The sequence below is a fragment of the Gasterosteus aculeatus genome, chromosome 11 (assembly GCF_964276395.1).
Source record: "Gasterosteus aculeatus chromosome 11, fGasAcu3.hap1.1, whole genome shotgun sequence".
Classification (NCBI taxonomy): Eukaryota; Metazoa; Chordata; class Actinopteri; order Perciformes; family Gasterosteidae; genus Gasterosteus; species Gasterosteus aculeatus.
In genome coordinates this window covers 14,638,401-14,652,062 of record NC_135699.1, presented here as the reverse complement: position 1 = coordinate 14,652,062, position 13,662 = coordinate 14,638,401, and the positions used below count along the sequence as shown (strand labels likewise).

General features: G+C 48.7%; 2 protein-coding genes across 2 annotated transcripts; one reads left to right on the top strand and one right to left on the bottom strand.

The window, feature by feature from the left end:
• Window positions 1-3,105: 3,105 nt before the first annotated feature.
• On the top strand, window positions 3,106-8,265 carry LOC120827383 (tripartite motif-containing protein 16-like protein). The gene is made up of 5 exons (XM_040190229.2): window positions 3,106-3,246; window positions 6,654-6,680; window positions 6,816-6,881; window positions 7,164-7,303; window positions 7,517-8,265. Exons 1-5 carry the CDS (start codon window positions 3,192-3,194, stop codon window positions 7,925-7,927), a joined length of 699 nt encoding a protein of 232 aa, XP_040046163.1. The 5' UTR covers window positions 3,106-3,191; the 3' UTR covers window positions 7,928-8,265.
• A 122-nt stretch (window positions 8,266-8,387) lies between these two features.
• Window positions 8,388-12,646, bottom strand: akt1s1 (AKT1 substrate 1 (proline-rich)). Its single transcript, XM_040190227.2, has 7 exons — window positions 12,459-12,646; window positions 11,887-11,978; window positions 11,305-11,723; window positions 10,958-11,213; window positions 10,783-10,866; window positions 10,510-10,685; window positions 8,388-9,635 (listed from the first exon to the last, which is right to left on the bottom strand). Exons 3-7 carry the CDS (start codon window positions 11,677-11,679, stop codon window positions 9,498-9,500), a joined length of 1,029 nt encoding a protein of 342 aa, XP_040046161.1. The 5' UTR covers window positions 11,680-11,723; window positions 11,887-11,978; window positions 12,459-12,646; the 3' UTR covers window positions 8,388-9,497.
• Window positions 12,647-13,662: the final 1,016 nt, after the last annotated feature.

The window sequence follows — 13,662 nt, the reverse complement described above, 5'->3', positions numbered from 1 at the left end:
GTGAGAATAAAGTCATCAGTTTGTAAAGAGATCTGCTTGTCATGCGGGGTCGGGGGGGGTCGGGGGGGGCAGAGGGGTTTCTTCATGTGATCTCATGACAGTAACACGATGCGCTGGGATCTCACCAAACCGAGCAGCTTCTTCTTCTTCAACCATCTCCGCTCCTCTGCTTTGAGCAGCAGCAGCAGCAGCACTGATGGATCATGGAAGGCCGATCAGCAGCGGCCGTGATGTATGTCCACCTCCTGTCCGCCGGCCGGGGGACACGGAGACACATGATTGTGGTGAATGGAGGAATGGAGTCATGTGTGTTTGCGGTCTGCTGAGGCCTCCGCGTACAGTAAACACATGTTGCTTTCAACAAGTGGAGAACAAACTAGGCTGAAGTAACACGCAGCTATAAATAACAGAATGGGGAGTAAAATGGAACTAATGACAGATTATAGTATTAAACCGAGTTTGTTTAGGAGGAACATCTCTAGAACCCACCATTCTGTCAGCTTCTCCCTGTGCTTCGCCGGTGAACCAGGCAATGCGTTCAGGTTCATGCGTATCTTTGAAGCAAGTCTGAGTCGTTGACGTACACATGGTTCGTGTGTACACAGCAGCTGTCTCATTGGGGGAGGGGGTCAGACGACGTCGGAATCAGAGCCCGACCATTCGGGTGGTTTAAACTTCTCTCTCCAGCCCTGTTTTCATTCTCCGTGTCATCATTTATGTCCATTTGGGTGCAACATCAGGAGCCAGATGTGTAGTCCCTACGTTGCCACATGTGCATGATGGTGAGGATGATAAACAGATGGATGATGCAGCAGTAAACATGATGGCTGAGGGGGAGGAGCTGAAGGTAGGTTAGCGATAGCGCTCACATGGCGGCCGTTACCCAAACCGGTACCACGTGACTTCATCCCACCTCTTACAGCACATTGTGATTTAGGAGCAGCTACAACGTTTACGTTCCCCTAAAGCCACCTGTCGTTATCAAACCTGGCAATCTGGACACTTTAACCATGCTGACTTTATTAATGATGCAATAGAGTCAACGTTAGGTCAACATTTTAATCAACTCATTGTTAAATAAAATCAATAGTTCACTACATTTGGGATTTGGGAGCCTTCAAAAGAAAGCGAGTCACTTAATATCTATGACTTGTTAAACGTTTCACCAAAGATCCATTTATCCTCCAAACATCTATGGGGCGTCGTTTGTAAAATATCGCATGTTCTAAAATCCTGCACAGTTTAGCTACATTTCGCATTATCATATGAGCAAAAAAGCACGACAATATTCATATGTCACTTTTTCAAACATTTAGAGAGAAATTCATGTAATTTCATGCAATAACTTTTCCAAGGATAATGTTTGGTAGTAACACAAAGTTGTTAAATAATATAAATGTAAAATGTAAATCTAAATGTAAATGTTAAATCTAAATGCTAAATGTAAATGTTAAATGTTATATCTAAATGTTAAATGTAAATGTAAATGTTAAATGTTAAATGTAAATGTAAATCTAAATGTTAAATGTAAATCTAAATGTTAACTGTAGATCTAAATGTTACATGTAAATGTAAATCTAAATGTTAAATGTAAATCTTAATGTTAAATCTAAATCTAAATGTTAAATCTAAATGCAAAGGTGATTATTAAACGTTTTTTCGCAAAATAAAAAAACAAAGAAAGAAAGGGAGAAAGGTTATTCAAATGTCACTCTCATTATTTGCAATAAGAGCGAATTTTCATCAGGTTTTTCTGGGGCTCGACTCGCCGTTGAACACAATAGGAGGAAAACAACAGTGTGGGTAAGGGGGGGGGGGGGGGGGGGGCAGCACCTGCCTTGTCGATCAGAGGCAACTTCAAGGAGACGTCCCCTGAACAGCCTCCACGGATTACAGCCTCACACTTACTCCGCCCAATCATGCTTCACATGTCACCACAGCACCACCATGTTAACATGTAATCAGGCAACGCGATAGGGGGCTCAGTGGCCCGGCTGGGGGGTAATGTACACTGGGTCATTGACTGTATGATGTTGGGCTAAACACAAACACGGGTCGGGGAACTATTTAGGCTCTCTCACTGACAGCAGTAAGCGGCAGGTGTTGAAATGTGTTTTCATGCCTCACAGGGCGTATCTGGTATTATAGGAGTAGGAGCTAAGCTGGGACTTACACTTCATTAAAATTCTTCTTCTGATTGCAGTTGGACGCTGTCTTAACTTTCATCCATTAGGACGCATCAGTGAAGGAAACACTCTGCAGCCACGCATTCCCTCGTCGCTAAGACCGACTCCTCTCACACCTCCTCTGCCAGCTTGTTAAAGTTCCAAAGTTGCTGTTGACTACAATATGTTTGTCCTTAACTCGGATCTGGACACATGAGTCCATTTACAACGTCTCTATTAAAGACTAAATCATTGAACTCTCCCTGTCTCAGCAGTCAGCAGCTGACTGATCCTCCCTCTGCAGCCTGGATACACATTCATTATTAATGATAATTAAAAGGTGCCATTCTGGCTCACACTTTTAGGTTCTGTTTTTTTTGGTGTATTTTCTCAAGCTCTGACCACAGCAGCCCTTCACAACTCTCAGCTTCAACCTCTCGGCTAGATTGCATTTGCAGCAGCTGCTGATTGATGGCTTCTGATATTGACGACAGCTCTCCGGCGAGCCGCTGACTGCCATCTTACATACTGGCCGCCCCTCGCAGAAACGCAAAGCTATAAGTTGTGTCGGGGTCCCTTTAAGTTGCGTTTTTCAGTGGCCGCTCATTCTTGGGTCAGAGGTCATCGTGTTGCAAAGGTCACAAAACAAAGCATAAGTAAAGATACTGCAACGAATGTGAAATACGTGCACTCCACCTTTGAACCCCACAGAGCTGCGAAATCATCTCTCCATAAGTCAAATTTGTTGAATGTGCCTGCCAGACGTGGATTGTGTGCCTCGCGCACATACTCGGCCCATGTGTGTGTGTACATGGAAAGGCATTCTTGAGATATACCGGGTATCTGCTCGTCTCCAACTCTCTGAGAAATGATCTGCAGTGTCATGTGACAGGACCATCCCTTTGGACAACCGCTTCTCATCCCCCCGTCCTCCTCCCCGACCCTCCCGCCCTTCCTCATTTTGAAGTCAATAAGAGGGACCCTCCAGAGGCGCAGCCCCTCACTATCACTGGACCTCCCCATTTGATGCCAAACGGCGCTGCGACCACAAAGGGAATCATGCCTGTGCCCAGGAAAGCAGGTAAGAAGCCGTCCTCACCTGGGTCTCTGTACGGGGACCCGCGAGGGACATAAAAGCAGAGTGAAAGCAACACCCGATTGTCTCTTATCATTGAAAACTAAATGACAGTTGTTGGTAATATGTCAAACAAAGAACCGGCAAGTCGTAGTTGTATTTCTTTCTCGTTTATTCTGCACCGACAATCAAAAACGTTGGGTCTTTATTTTTCTGTACTGTATTTGCAAATGTCCAGATTTCACACTGAGAGCAAATAAATGTGCATTAACTACAGAGACATCCCACTATGCTATCAAACTTATTTATCACTTGTTTTCATTACCAGTTTTCATCATGTGGGGTTCAATTTTAATGTGAGTCCAGACCATCGCTGTAAGGCAGCACCTCACTTTGGATCCTAGCATTTTTCTCTTGATCATTAGTCATGTTGACGCGGTGCAGGATCGACTCTCTTCAGCGACGTATATGGTTTCTTCTGAGCTTGTGCTGTCTCCTACAAAATTCCTCTTAATGTCAAAGCCTCATCTGCAACTTCAGCACTTCTACGTCTGTCTCGTTTCTTCCCCCAATCGAGACGCCTTTCTCATCTTTTCCACGGCTGCAGGTGTTGTCGCTCCCTTGCTCCTTTCTGGCGTACTTAGAACCCAAGCTTGGTGTTTCCTGGTCCATGACAGCTTCCATAACTGCAGCAGGACTCACATTTTATAGATCAGCCAGCTTTTGTTTTTGTTCCAGCCCTTTTAAAATATCTTTTCTCTTGAATTACTCTTCCCAGAATCCTTGACCGCTCTGTCGCTCCATGTGCTTTTCTCACTTGGCGTCTCCACATCACATGCGCAGGGCTTCCCGCAGAGCGTCTTGACAGGAACCCGATGGATGAGATGGGACCGCGGCCAAGGATGCTCATCTCTCTCCCGCCACCGCATCTTTTACTATTTTCCGATCTTGCCGTCTCAGTGGGATCCTGTGAACCTGATCTGCACAGATAATGTTGCTCTGTCCCACTGAGATGGGAATTTGGGGAGGTAAAACGATCTAAAACCGGCGTCTAAACCGAACAGCCCTCATTGAGAACCAGCGTTTGACCTTTTGGCTTTGATGTGAATCCACGTAGAAACCCGTCTCACTTCGAGTCTTTGGAAGTTAAACTCTAATCCGACCTGGTTCCTTTGTTTGGTCTCCCAACAGCTTCAATATGTTCGACTGAATTCTGAGGGTGTCTTTTATATATACTATTTCAATGCCTCACCCCTCACCCCTCGTTGCTTCCTTCGTGTCTATTACCGTGATCTGTTGATCTCCTCGGGGCTTTTCCTGTTGATCCCGCTGTGCGTGGACGGGCATCCGTCAGGGCGTAGCCTCCTCAGAGCTGGCCTCTCTCCAACACCACCCACCCTCCATCCCCAGATTCACTGCCAGGCTCATATCTCCATCCAGGTCTACACAAGGTCACAGTGACTGTTGATTTTATACATCCATCTAGCGTCAGTGAGTCCTGTAGCCCGAGTGAACCCAGCGATGTTCCACAAGGCTTCTCTTTTTCATCCCGGCTCACCTGCTGCGTTCCTTTATGTACGACGAGACGAATTGTGTGACCTGTCACCAGCGTTCCCGAAGGGCTCCATTACCGTCCCTCTCTGTCCTGCCAAATGCTTCTTCTCGCTGCTGAACATGAGGACAATGTCCAAACTCCAACCTGCTCCGTATTTAGACTGCAAGCCTCCGTGTGGGTCCAATAAATAATCCTCCATGCTCAGTCTTTTTCTGGAATTGTTTGCTTATGGTCCCATTCAGGATTTTGAATGACAGTATGGTATTCCCGACTTTAATGGAGGAGCCAAGGATCTCGGCCTTGACAGCCAAAAGCATCAACGCCGGCCCCCTCGCAAAACGTTAGCCACAATTAGAAGGACCGCAGGGAAAGGAATGGCGGCCCACTCGATCACATCGGACGACTGCAGATGTTAAAGCGGCCTTGAGTCCGTCCTCCCGGTCGCTGTGCTGGCTGAGGGTCGCTGAGGCTGGGTTTCCTCAGGCTAACACATGTCGTGGGATAAATCATCCCACCTGAAAGCGCCGACTCTCACGCTTCAGCGGCATCGCAAGGAATGTAGCGTTCACTGCTCAGTTCTCATCTGCGTATATGAACCTGAAACCCTCGTAGCCTCGTAGAATGGACAAACCGTTGCCTTCAACCCTAACCAGCGTTCTTTGATTGTGAAGCGGCGGTAACAAGCCGCAGAGGTCAAACCCGCGGCACGGCCCGCCGCTGCCCGGCTTCGTTTGCCTGTTGATAGTTTTATTTCAGTATGAATGATCGGCGAGCACGGCCACCGGGTGTTACCACGGTTTTGCACCCGGCGGCTCACGTTACCGCGGCGTTGGAAATGGAGGCGTGAGGAGAGGGGTGTTGAGTTATCTGTGACCGCACCACAAGAGGCCATTAAATCCTGCCCCTTTTATAAAGACATATAGCCATCTTCCATTTGCTTTTATGATGCAACCATACAAATATGCAACGCCGGGTGAGCCTCAATGAATGGCTATTCTGAACGAGTGGTTAGGAATACGTCGTATAGGAAGCGTCCTTATATGGAAGCAAGAAAATTTAAGCTGTTATTTCTAATTTTGCCAAAAGCAAAGGACACAGCACATAATGGTGATGTAACAGCCCGAACCATGAGTTGGTTATCTGTGAGAAAGCGCGACTTCAGCGAGAATGACTTACTAAAGCTGGGGGGGGGGGTAGGGGGGACCAATATTGACCTGGGCGGCCAGTATTGGGCTGGAGGAGGAACAGACAAAAAGAGATTACACCACCACCCTCCTCCACCCCCCGGGGGAGACAAACAGGCCCTGTGAAGTAACGGCACGGTGCACAGATGTCCCCAGAATAAGACTCTCTGCTGTCAGCAGGCCGTGATGTGTGTCCCGCTCACAAGGAGGATCTGGCCTGCGGATTCCTTGAGCTGAAACCTAAGACTTGATGAGTCAGAGCTGAGCCCGCATGCTGCTGTGTGATCTCCTCCGTGTGGAGAATGGCAGCCCGACAGGAGCGTCGATGGAGGGAGGCGACGGAGAAAGATGAGAAGATTTAAAGCGCGCTCACAGACACGGCCGGCGCCACCTTGAACAGTGCTGGTTATTAAAGAAACGCGTTGAGCAAGTTCATCTGAAGCCGTGAATATAGTCTGTGTACATAGAGCGGTACACAGATTCTCTTTGGCTTTAGAAATGTATTCTATTGTATTTAGGTTGTACAACTTTACTATTATCCCTGTTATGGTAGCTTTTATTTTATTTTGCCTTTTAGAGAGAATACGTATCCATAAATACTAAATAAATACATCGGCATACACCGTCTCTTCACATAAATGCAGCTGAAGGAACTTTTATTTTCTCTTTCGCAGGAAGGAAAAACAGCCGCGCAGCAGAAGGTAAATATCAACTGTTTGTGGGATGAAGAGACCCATTACATGGAGGTGGAAGGCGTAATGTAAATGTGATTATCCACTCGACCACCAAGTATTTCCTTCTATTCATTTTGTTATCTCTCCCATCTGTCGCCTCAGAGAATCAGCCGCCTCCATATGAGCCAAATATCCCCGAACCCACCACCAGGGCTGACTTCATGAAATGTGCGGTATTTTTTACAAACAAAATGAAATATGCCAAATTAAATTAAATTGTAGGGGGGATGAAGAGTGTGTAAAGAAGAAAGCTGAATCGTCTTTTTCTTAAATTCATTTTTACAAGCGAGAATGACAAAAGTTGGTGTGATTGTTATGTATTTTGTGCTCTTCTTTTTGTAAATAACACTTTACTGATTTGTGCGGACGGACCTCCTGGCCTCCTTCCTCCTCGCGGGTCACATCCTTGCTGCCTCTCAACCGCTTCCTCCCTCGCCTTCCTCCTCTCAGATTGGCTCCCGTTCTCTCTGGATGAAAGAACTGCACAGAAGCTGTTGTGGATTTCAGAGGGGGGATCCAAAGTGGCCCGCACCTCCGATGCCGTCTGCCCGTATCCCACCAGGCCCGAGAGATATGAGCACTCCCCACAGGTACACACACACGCTACATTGGTCAGAGGAAAGAGTCACGGCCAACATGTGGCTCGCTACCTAAAGCAATACATTTCATACATTTTTATATACAATTATAAATATATAAATCTGTTATAAACTGACCTCCAGAAACCCAAATCCACATCCCCTTAAACGTTGGGACTCGAGCTGCGGCTCATTCCCTGCTGTGTTCCTCCTGCCTTCCTCCAGGTGCTGTGTAAAGAAGGCCTGATGGGCTACCGGGGGTACTGGGAGGTGGACTACGACGGCTGGGTGGTGATCGGCGTGGTGTTGGAGAGCGCTCCGCGGAAGGGCCCGGACGCCCGGGGTTCATGCGGCCTCGGGGAGAACAACAGCTCGTGGGGCGCCGGCTGGTCCGGCTCCTGCTACCAGGTGTGGCACAACAGCGACAACGTGGACGTCCAGCTCCCCCTGTCCTCCACCATGGGCGTCTACGTGGACCAGCCCGCCGGCATCATCAAGCTCCTGGTGGTGGAGGGCGAGGGGGAGAAGGAGGTCCAGCTGATTCACAAGTTCAAGGCCAACATTCAGGAGAAGATCTTCCCCGCGTTCTGGGTCGGCACAAATTCGTTCTGCCTTCTGCGGAAAAAGGATCAGTGACGGAGCAAAGAGTCGAGCGCGGAGGCGAGGCGGTTTATGGTGTAAATCTGGGGGGGTCAGGAGGGAGGTGGAGAGTTTGAGAAGTTTGGGGAACAATGGAAGCACGTTGTGACATTTGCTTTCTGTGGTTGCATGAAGGAAGCTTGTTCATCTCATACTGTAGACAAAGGCGGCTTCTCCTTTTATTTACCATCCTGTGTGTATTTATTGGTTTTATTCAACTCAGTTTACAATAGCTCATGTATGATTTTATAAAACGCATGTACTGGTGTGCTTGTTTAACTAAGGCATCTTTTTATATGTGCTTAATGTAGTCAATAAACTATTATGTAATATGACTGGCATTACATTATTTCTGCACGATCATGCAAATCAACTCCTTTCCTTCCCTCAGTGGAGTAGTGAGGCCCTCTAGAGGCCTTTGATGACATCACACCGCCGAACAAAGATACGACGAGTCTTTCTTTCTCTTGGTGTCGCTCCTTTATTTCAAACATTAAAGTACTTAACGGAACATTTATCTGTTTTGAAAATGTCAGAGACGGACATTTGTTTCTTTAAAACCAACCCATCACTCTCTGTATCTCCCGCTCTCGTACAGTCGCTTTCTCATTCAAAATCAGTCATTTTAACAAGATAACTGGAGCAACCGTTAACGCAGTGTTGATTTACAATCATTCTATCAGTCATTCATTGGCAAAAATAAAAGTACATGTTAGGCGTGTTAGGAGGCGGTGCCGCGTCCTCCAATAACATTTGGAAAAGCCACAAGGTTCGTGTCAAGTCAACAACTCCTTTGGTTCATATTAAGGAATATGTTGTATTTTTGTGGGGGGTGTAAAATATAAATAAACAGCCTGTAAATTTCCTCAGTGAACTATAGCAGCAGGCAGGCGAGACGCCCATGTGACCCCGACGGATCACCGGCTCCTGTGCTAATGCTAAAACTGCAGGCAGATGCTTAGCTTAGCATAAGGACCGGAAGCCAGGCTAACCGCTAGTCTGGCTCTCTCTGAACCAACACTTTTAAACGTGTGTGCCAAAAGAATAATTTAATGTGATTTTTTTAGAGGTGTTTTCAACATCATAGAATCCCGGCTAGGTGTTTCCCTTTGCTCCCAATCCATGCTAAGCTAAGATAAAATAAGCTAAGCTAAGCATCTCCCAAGTGCAGCTCCAAACTTCTCGCAAAAAAAAAAAAAAAAAAAATAGCGATGTTAAAACCGTTTCTTTGAGCCGATTCAAGTTTCAGATCCACCGTTTTAGTGCCCTTGATGCTCCGTAACGTGAGGCGCTACACACACACGTCCTGGCGGCCAATCCGGATGTAGTGTTGTGTACTGTGGCGTGTGTAGTGACGGGTGGTGTCATGTGGAAAATGGTAATAGTGTTCACAACGTTTCTTTTCCCTCAAAAGCAAGTGCGTGTACATTTCGCTTCGAGGGAAATAAACGGAGCCGCTAAGCGTTAACGCTGTTTCACATCCCAACCTCTCCTTGGTCAGGACGACCTTCACCTCGCCCCTCTATCCCTTCCTCCTGCCCTCCACTGCCCCCCCCCCCCTGCTCGCTCAGTGCTTGAGGGAGAAGTCCCCCGTGTTGAGGCGGGGCCGAGGCAGGGCCCCGAACATCTCGGTCCCGTCCGTGGCTCGGGGGGCCAACAGGGCCTTCATGCTGGCGGCGATGTGGTCCAGGTCCGCAACGCCCATCTGAAGGAGGAACACGCTGCAGGTTAACGTGGATCAGGAGGGGACGCCACCGCTGGCGTGTGGTCGTAGCGTGCAGGCTTTCACATACCAGGCGGTTAAAAAAGGACCAAATCTCGACCGAATCTTGTGTCAGCGGTCGTTACGCTGACTGCTTGTGGAAAATATCGGCCTGTCATAACCTTGCGCAATTGTTACGCACACCGTTATGGTCACACGGACTAATGCAGGGGTTGCGGTCATTAGTTGGCGCATCAGGATACGGAGGACTGAATAGCGTCCGCCTTGGTCCACTAACAGCGTGAGAAATAAAACATAAACAGCTTGCTTAATCCCCAACTCTTTCCCTTTATATTTCCTTTACCTGAGGAGGATTGGAAGCTGGTCCATCGGCAAACAACGGTCCAATTACTTCCGAGCCTCGTAAAATATGGGACGACTTTGGAAAAAAAGCCTGTAATTCGGTTTTCGTTGTATCTATTGAATTGAAGCTGAAAGTCTAAATTTCAACCAAATATTGACGGCTTCAGTTCCAATCTTTCGGAGCTACGTAAAGAAAAATGGTGTCAGAGTCCAAATACTTACAGCCCTGACTGTATACTTTGCATTCTTACGTGATGTTGTGACGCTGAGTTTGTACCCTATGGTTGAATGCACTTATTGTACGTCGCTTTGGATAAAAGCGTCCGCTAAATGACATGTAATGTGATAACTTCTGTTAAGTTAACTTCCAAAGCTGAACAGGTTACCATGGTGATCCACCTCCACCCCCCCCCCTCCTCCCTCCCCCATTCAAAGAAAGGAAGTTGAGCCCAAAGACGGCCGGCCGACCCGCTGACCCGCCCAGCATTTTAACCTCCTCGGCGTGCGCGCTCACCCGCTCCCCGCTGTTGTTCTCCCCTTGACCTCTGGTTCCTCCGCAGCCCCACACGGGCACCGACACGGGCAGGGAGCGCGCCATGGCCAAGGAGTGGGCGTGGCGGGACGCCAGCGAGGCCTGGCCCATGGCCATGCCGCGCGGCGGCGGCGGCGGGGCGTCCTCGCTCATGGAGCCTGGCAGGCAGGTGGGAAAAGAGCATTGGGTTTGGTGCACTGGTGTGGATCTAACGTGCGACTGCCTTCACCCCCCCCCTGCCCCCTGCCCCCCTACCGTCGGTGCTCTCCTCCTCCCCGTCGGACTCAAAGAACGGCTCGCAGTCCCGAGACAGAGAGTCCTCGTCCATGGAGAAGACACCTGGAGCAAAGCGGCGAGAAAAGCCCGTCAGAAACGTACGCACTGGCGTGGCACTGTGACGCGCGCGCGGATCGACCGGGCGGCTCCTCACCGGCACTTTCGTTCCCGTAAGGCCTCCTCTCGTCCATGTCCTCCTCTTCGTCCTCGTCCTCCTCTTCCAGGTCGGCGATGCCGGACCTCTGTCTGCTCTCCTCGGCCTCCCGGACGCACTTCTCCCGCTCCGCCTCGGAGTTCTGCCCGCCGCCCGGCCCCGTCGCAGCGGCCGAGCTGTAGATTGACGGGTAGCTTTGGGAGTACAGCCTGTCATTGGGACTGACTCCGCCCACCACGCCGTCGCCCGTGAAGCTCTGGAACAACAAGGCAAAAATGAAATGAACGGGAACTTCTCGCGCTGGGGAAATGTCGCGGGGAAGCATGCAGCACGGGCAGGTCACTCACCCCTCTGGTCCCGGGGTCAGAGGTCAGGTCGACCACCAGTTTGGTCCCGGCCTGGCGCGTGTGCTTCTGGGCCGTCAGCATGGTCGTGGAGTGCAACACGCCGATGTCGTCCATGTAGCGGCGCGCGGACTCGGCCAGAAAGCCCTGACCCCACGCGCTGTAGGAGAAATCGCACTCCTTCGGGAAGACGCCGCTGCCCTCCCATCTCCTGGTCCCGCCTCCGGCCGGGGGACGGGACTTCTTGCACGCCGTGAGTATGGCCAGATCGCTGCCCGACTTCTGGCAGTACGATTCGGCGGCGGAGAGCAGCGCCAGCCAGCTCTCTCTGTGGTTGTCTGGGATCTCCGGCTCGGAGGACTGGGTGACGGAGGCCATGGCGGTGCGGAGGAGTCTTTACAGATGTTTGAAACGGTAACGACCTGATGAGAGGAGCGAGTAATGCCGATGAAGACGTTGGAAGGTTTAGAAGCTTATCAGAAGCTCGGATAAGGTCGGATTTGTGGGCCGCTGAACTCAAGCGGAAGTCGTCTTTCTCCTGCGCTGCCGGTGTTAGTTTTGTGAAGGGAAAAACGAATGATCTACCAGGAAGGAGGCACCGGGCGACTACAGATGTGACTATCCGTCCTCACACGAGCCAGGGGAGAGAAGAGATGTTGCCAAGCTGCTGGTGATACCTGCAAAAAAAATAAAAGAACAAAGTGTTGACGAACATGTCCCATGTGCCGTTTCACACCGTGATACGCATCATTAGAAGTGATTTAGCTCCTTATGTAAGATAAGAACCCGTGATTTGAGACGTTGAACCTTTAGCCCTGCTCAAACTACTGTGTCGCATTGTCCCTCTTTAGGGCGATCCGAGCTAAGTGCTGCAGCCGCACGGCGGGTCTGTCCTCTGGACGTGTCCCCGCATCGCTTCCTGTCTCCGTTTGCTCCGCATGCCGCGGACTCGTCCTGCACGGTCGCCGTCGCTGCCTGCAGCTGTTGTTGTTGTCGCTGTTGTTGCTGCTGCTGCTGCTCCCGTTGTTTATTCAGTGTTGTGTGCAGCCTCCTCATGACTGGGACCACATTTTCACCTCCATTTTTCGGCGTTTAACAGGAGCCGAGACCGGCAAAAAAAGAACAAATGACGGAAGCGAGGTGAGCCGCTCGCCTACCTGTTCGGTGTCTTGCGTCCACGCCGCCCGATGTTTATCAATCATAAACTTTACTTGTTTTTTTTGTCAGAGGTATTCCACATTCTCCCACGGTTCTCTCCCCCAGCCAGGCTCTCCACAAGCAGCAAGCCTGCAGCAACGCGAAGCGGCCGTTCCGGCGGAGACTTTCAAAATAAAGGTCGTGTCACCCGCGCAGCGCTACGTAAAGAAAGTCAATGGAATGTATATCGGTTCATGTTTGTTTTTTATTTTTCATAAAGGACAGTCAAATGTGGTTTCTTCTGTTTCCACAAGGTACACACAACGGTATTATGCAATGGGTCTTTAATGTATGATCTTTTTTTTCCAGAAAAGCTTCCAGGAAAATAACTACATGTAGTTCAATAAATGGCAAAAATGCTAGGAAATAAAGATAAATAAATAGTTTAGTACAGGTAGTGACAGTGATAATCTAGATGAGTGTAAATTAGTCAGAGCCCAGCTGGTCAGTGGTTCACAATTTTAGCTGAACAAGAAAATGTCTACGCAATCAATCCTGTTATTTTTTTAACATGTTTAGATTTACAAAAAATTGATTTACAGTACATGTTTCCTTCTAACAACGAAATAAAGTATAGAACATTTTAGGGATCTGTAAAAATGTTCACTTAATCAATATTATAGACCGGATCACATTCAACATAATCTGTGAATGTATATTTATTTATTTTGTGTTCAATGCCCTTTTTTAATACATTTAAACATGTGGACGCAATTGAACGTAAAGTATACTGAATGCATCACGTGCTCGTCTTTATTTATTTTATTTGAAGGCTAATAAAGTCCTATCCGGTTTTGTTTACTTGGCTGACTAACTTCATGCAGCTCTTGCGTCACCTGTTTGCCGACATCCAATCCAACGCACGTTGCTCACGTAACCGAGCCTTGTGGGCGGGCTCGTGCTCGCCTCGTTCTCGTGCACGTGTAAACCCCACCTAAACCTCCACTTGGCCCATCCAGAGCAGTTTAAAGAGAGGGTTGCGTCAGCGGAAGTTCAAACTTCTTAAATATCGAATTATGAGATTCATGACTTCCGATTGTTCCGTTGTCCAGGAAGTACCTGTCGGACTATGCTTACAGCTACCTGCCTTCCTTCCTGTGTGACGTTTTAGTGGCATCCAGTGTTTGGATTGCAGATTGCAGGATTATACATCATCTGTTTTTT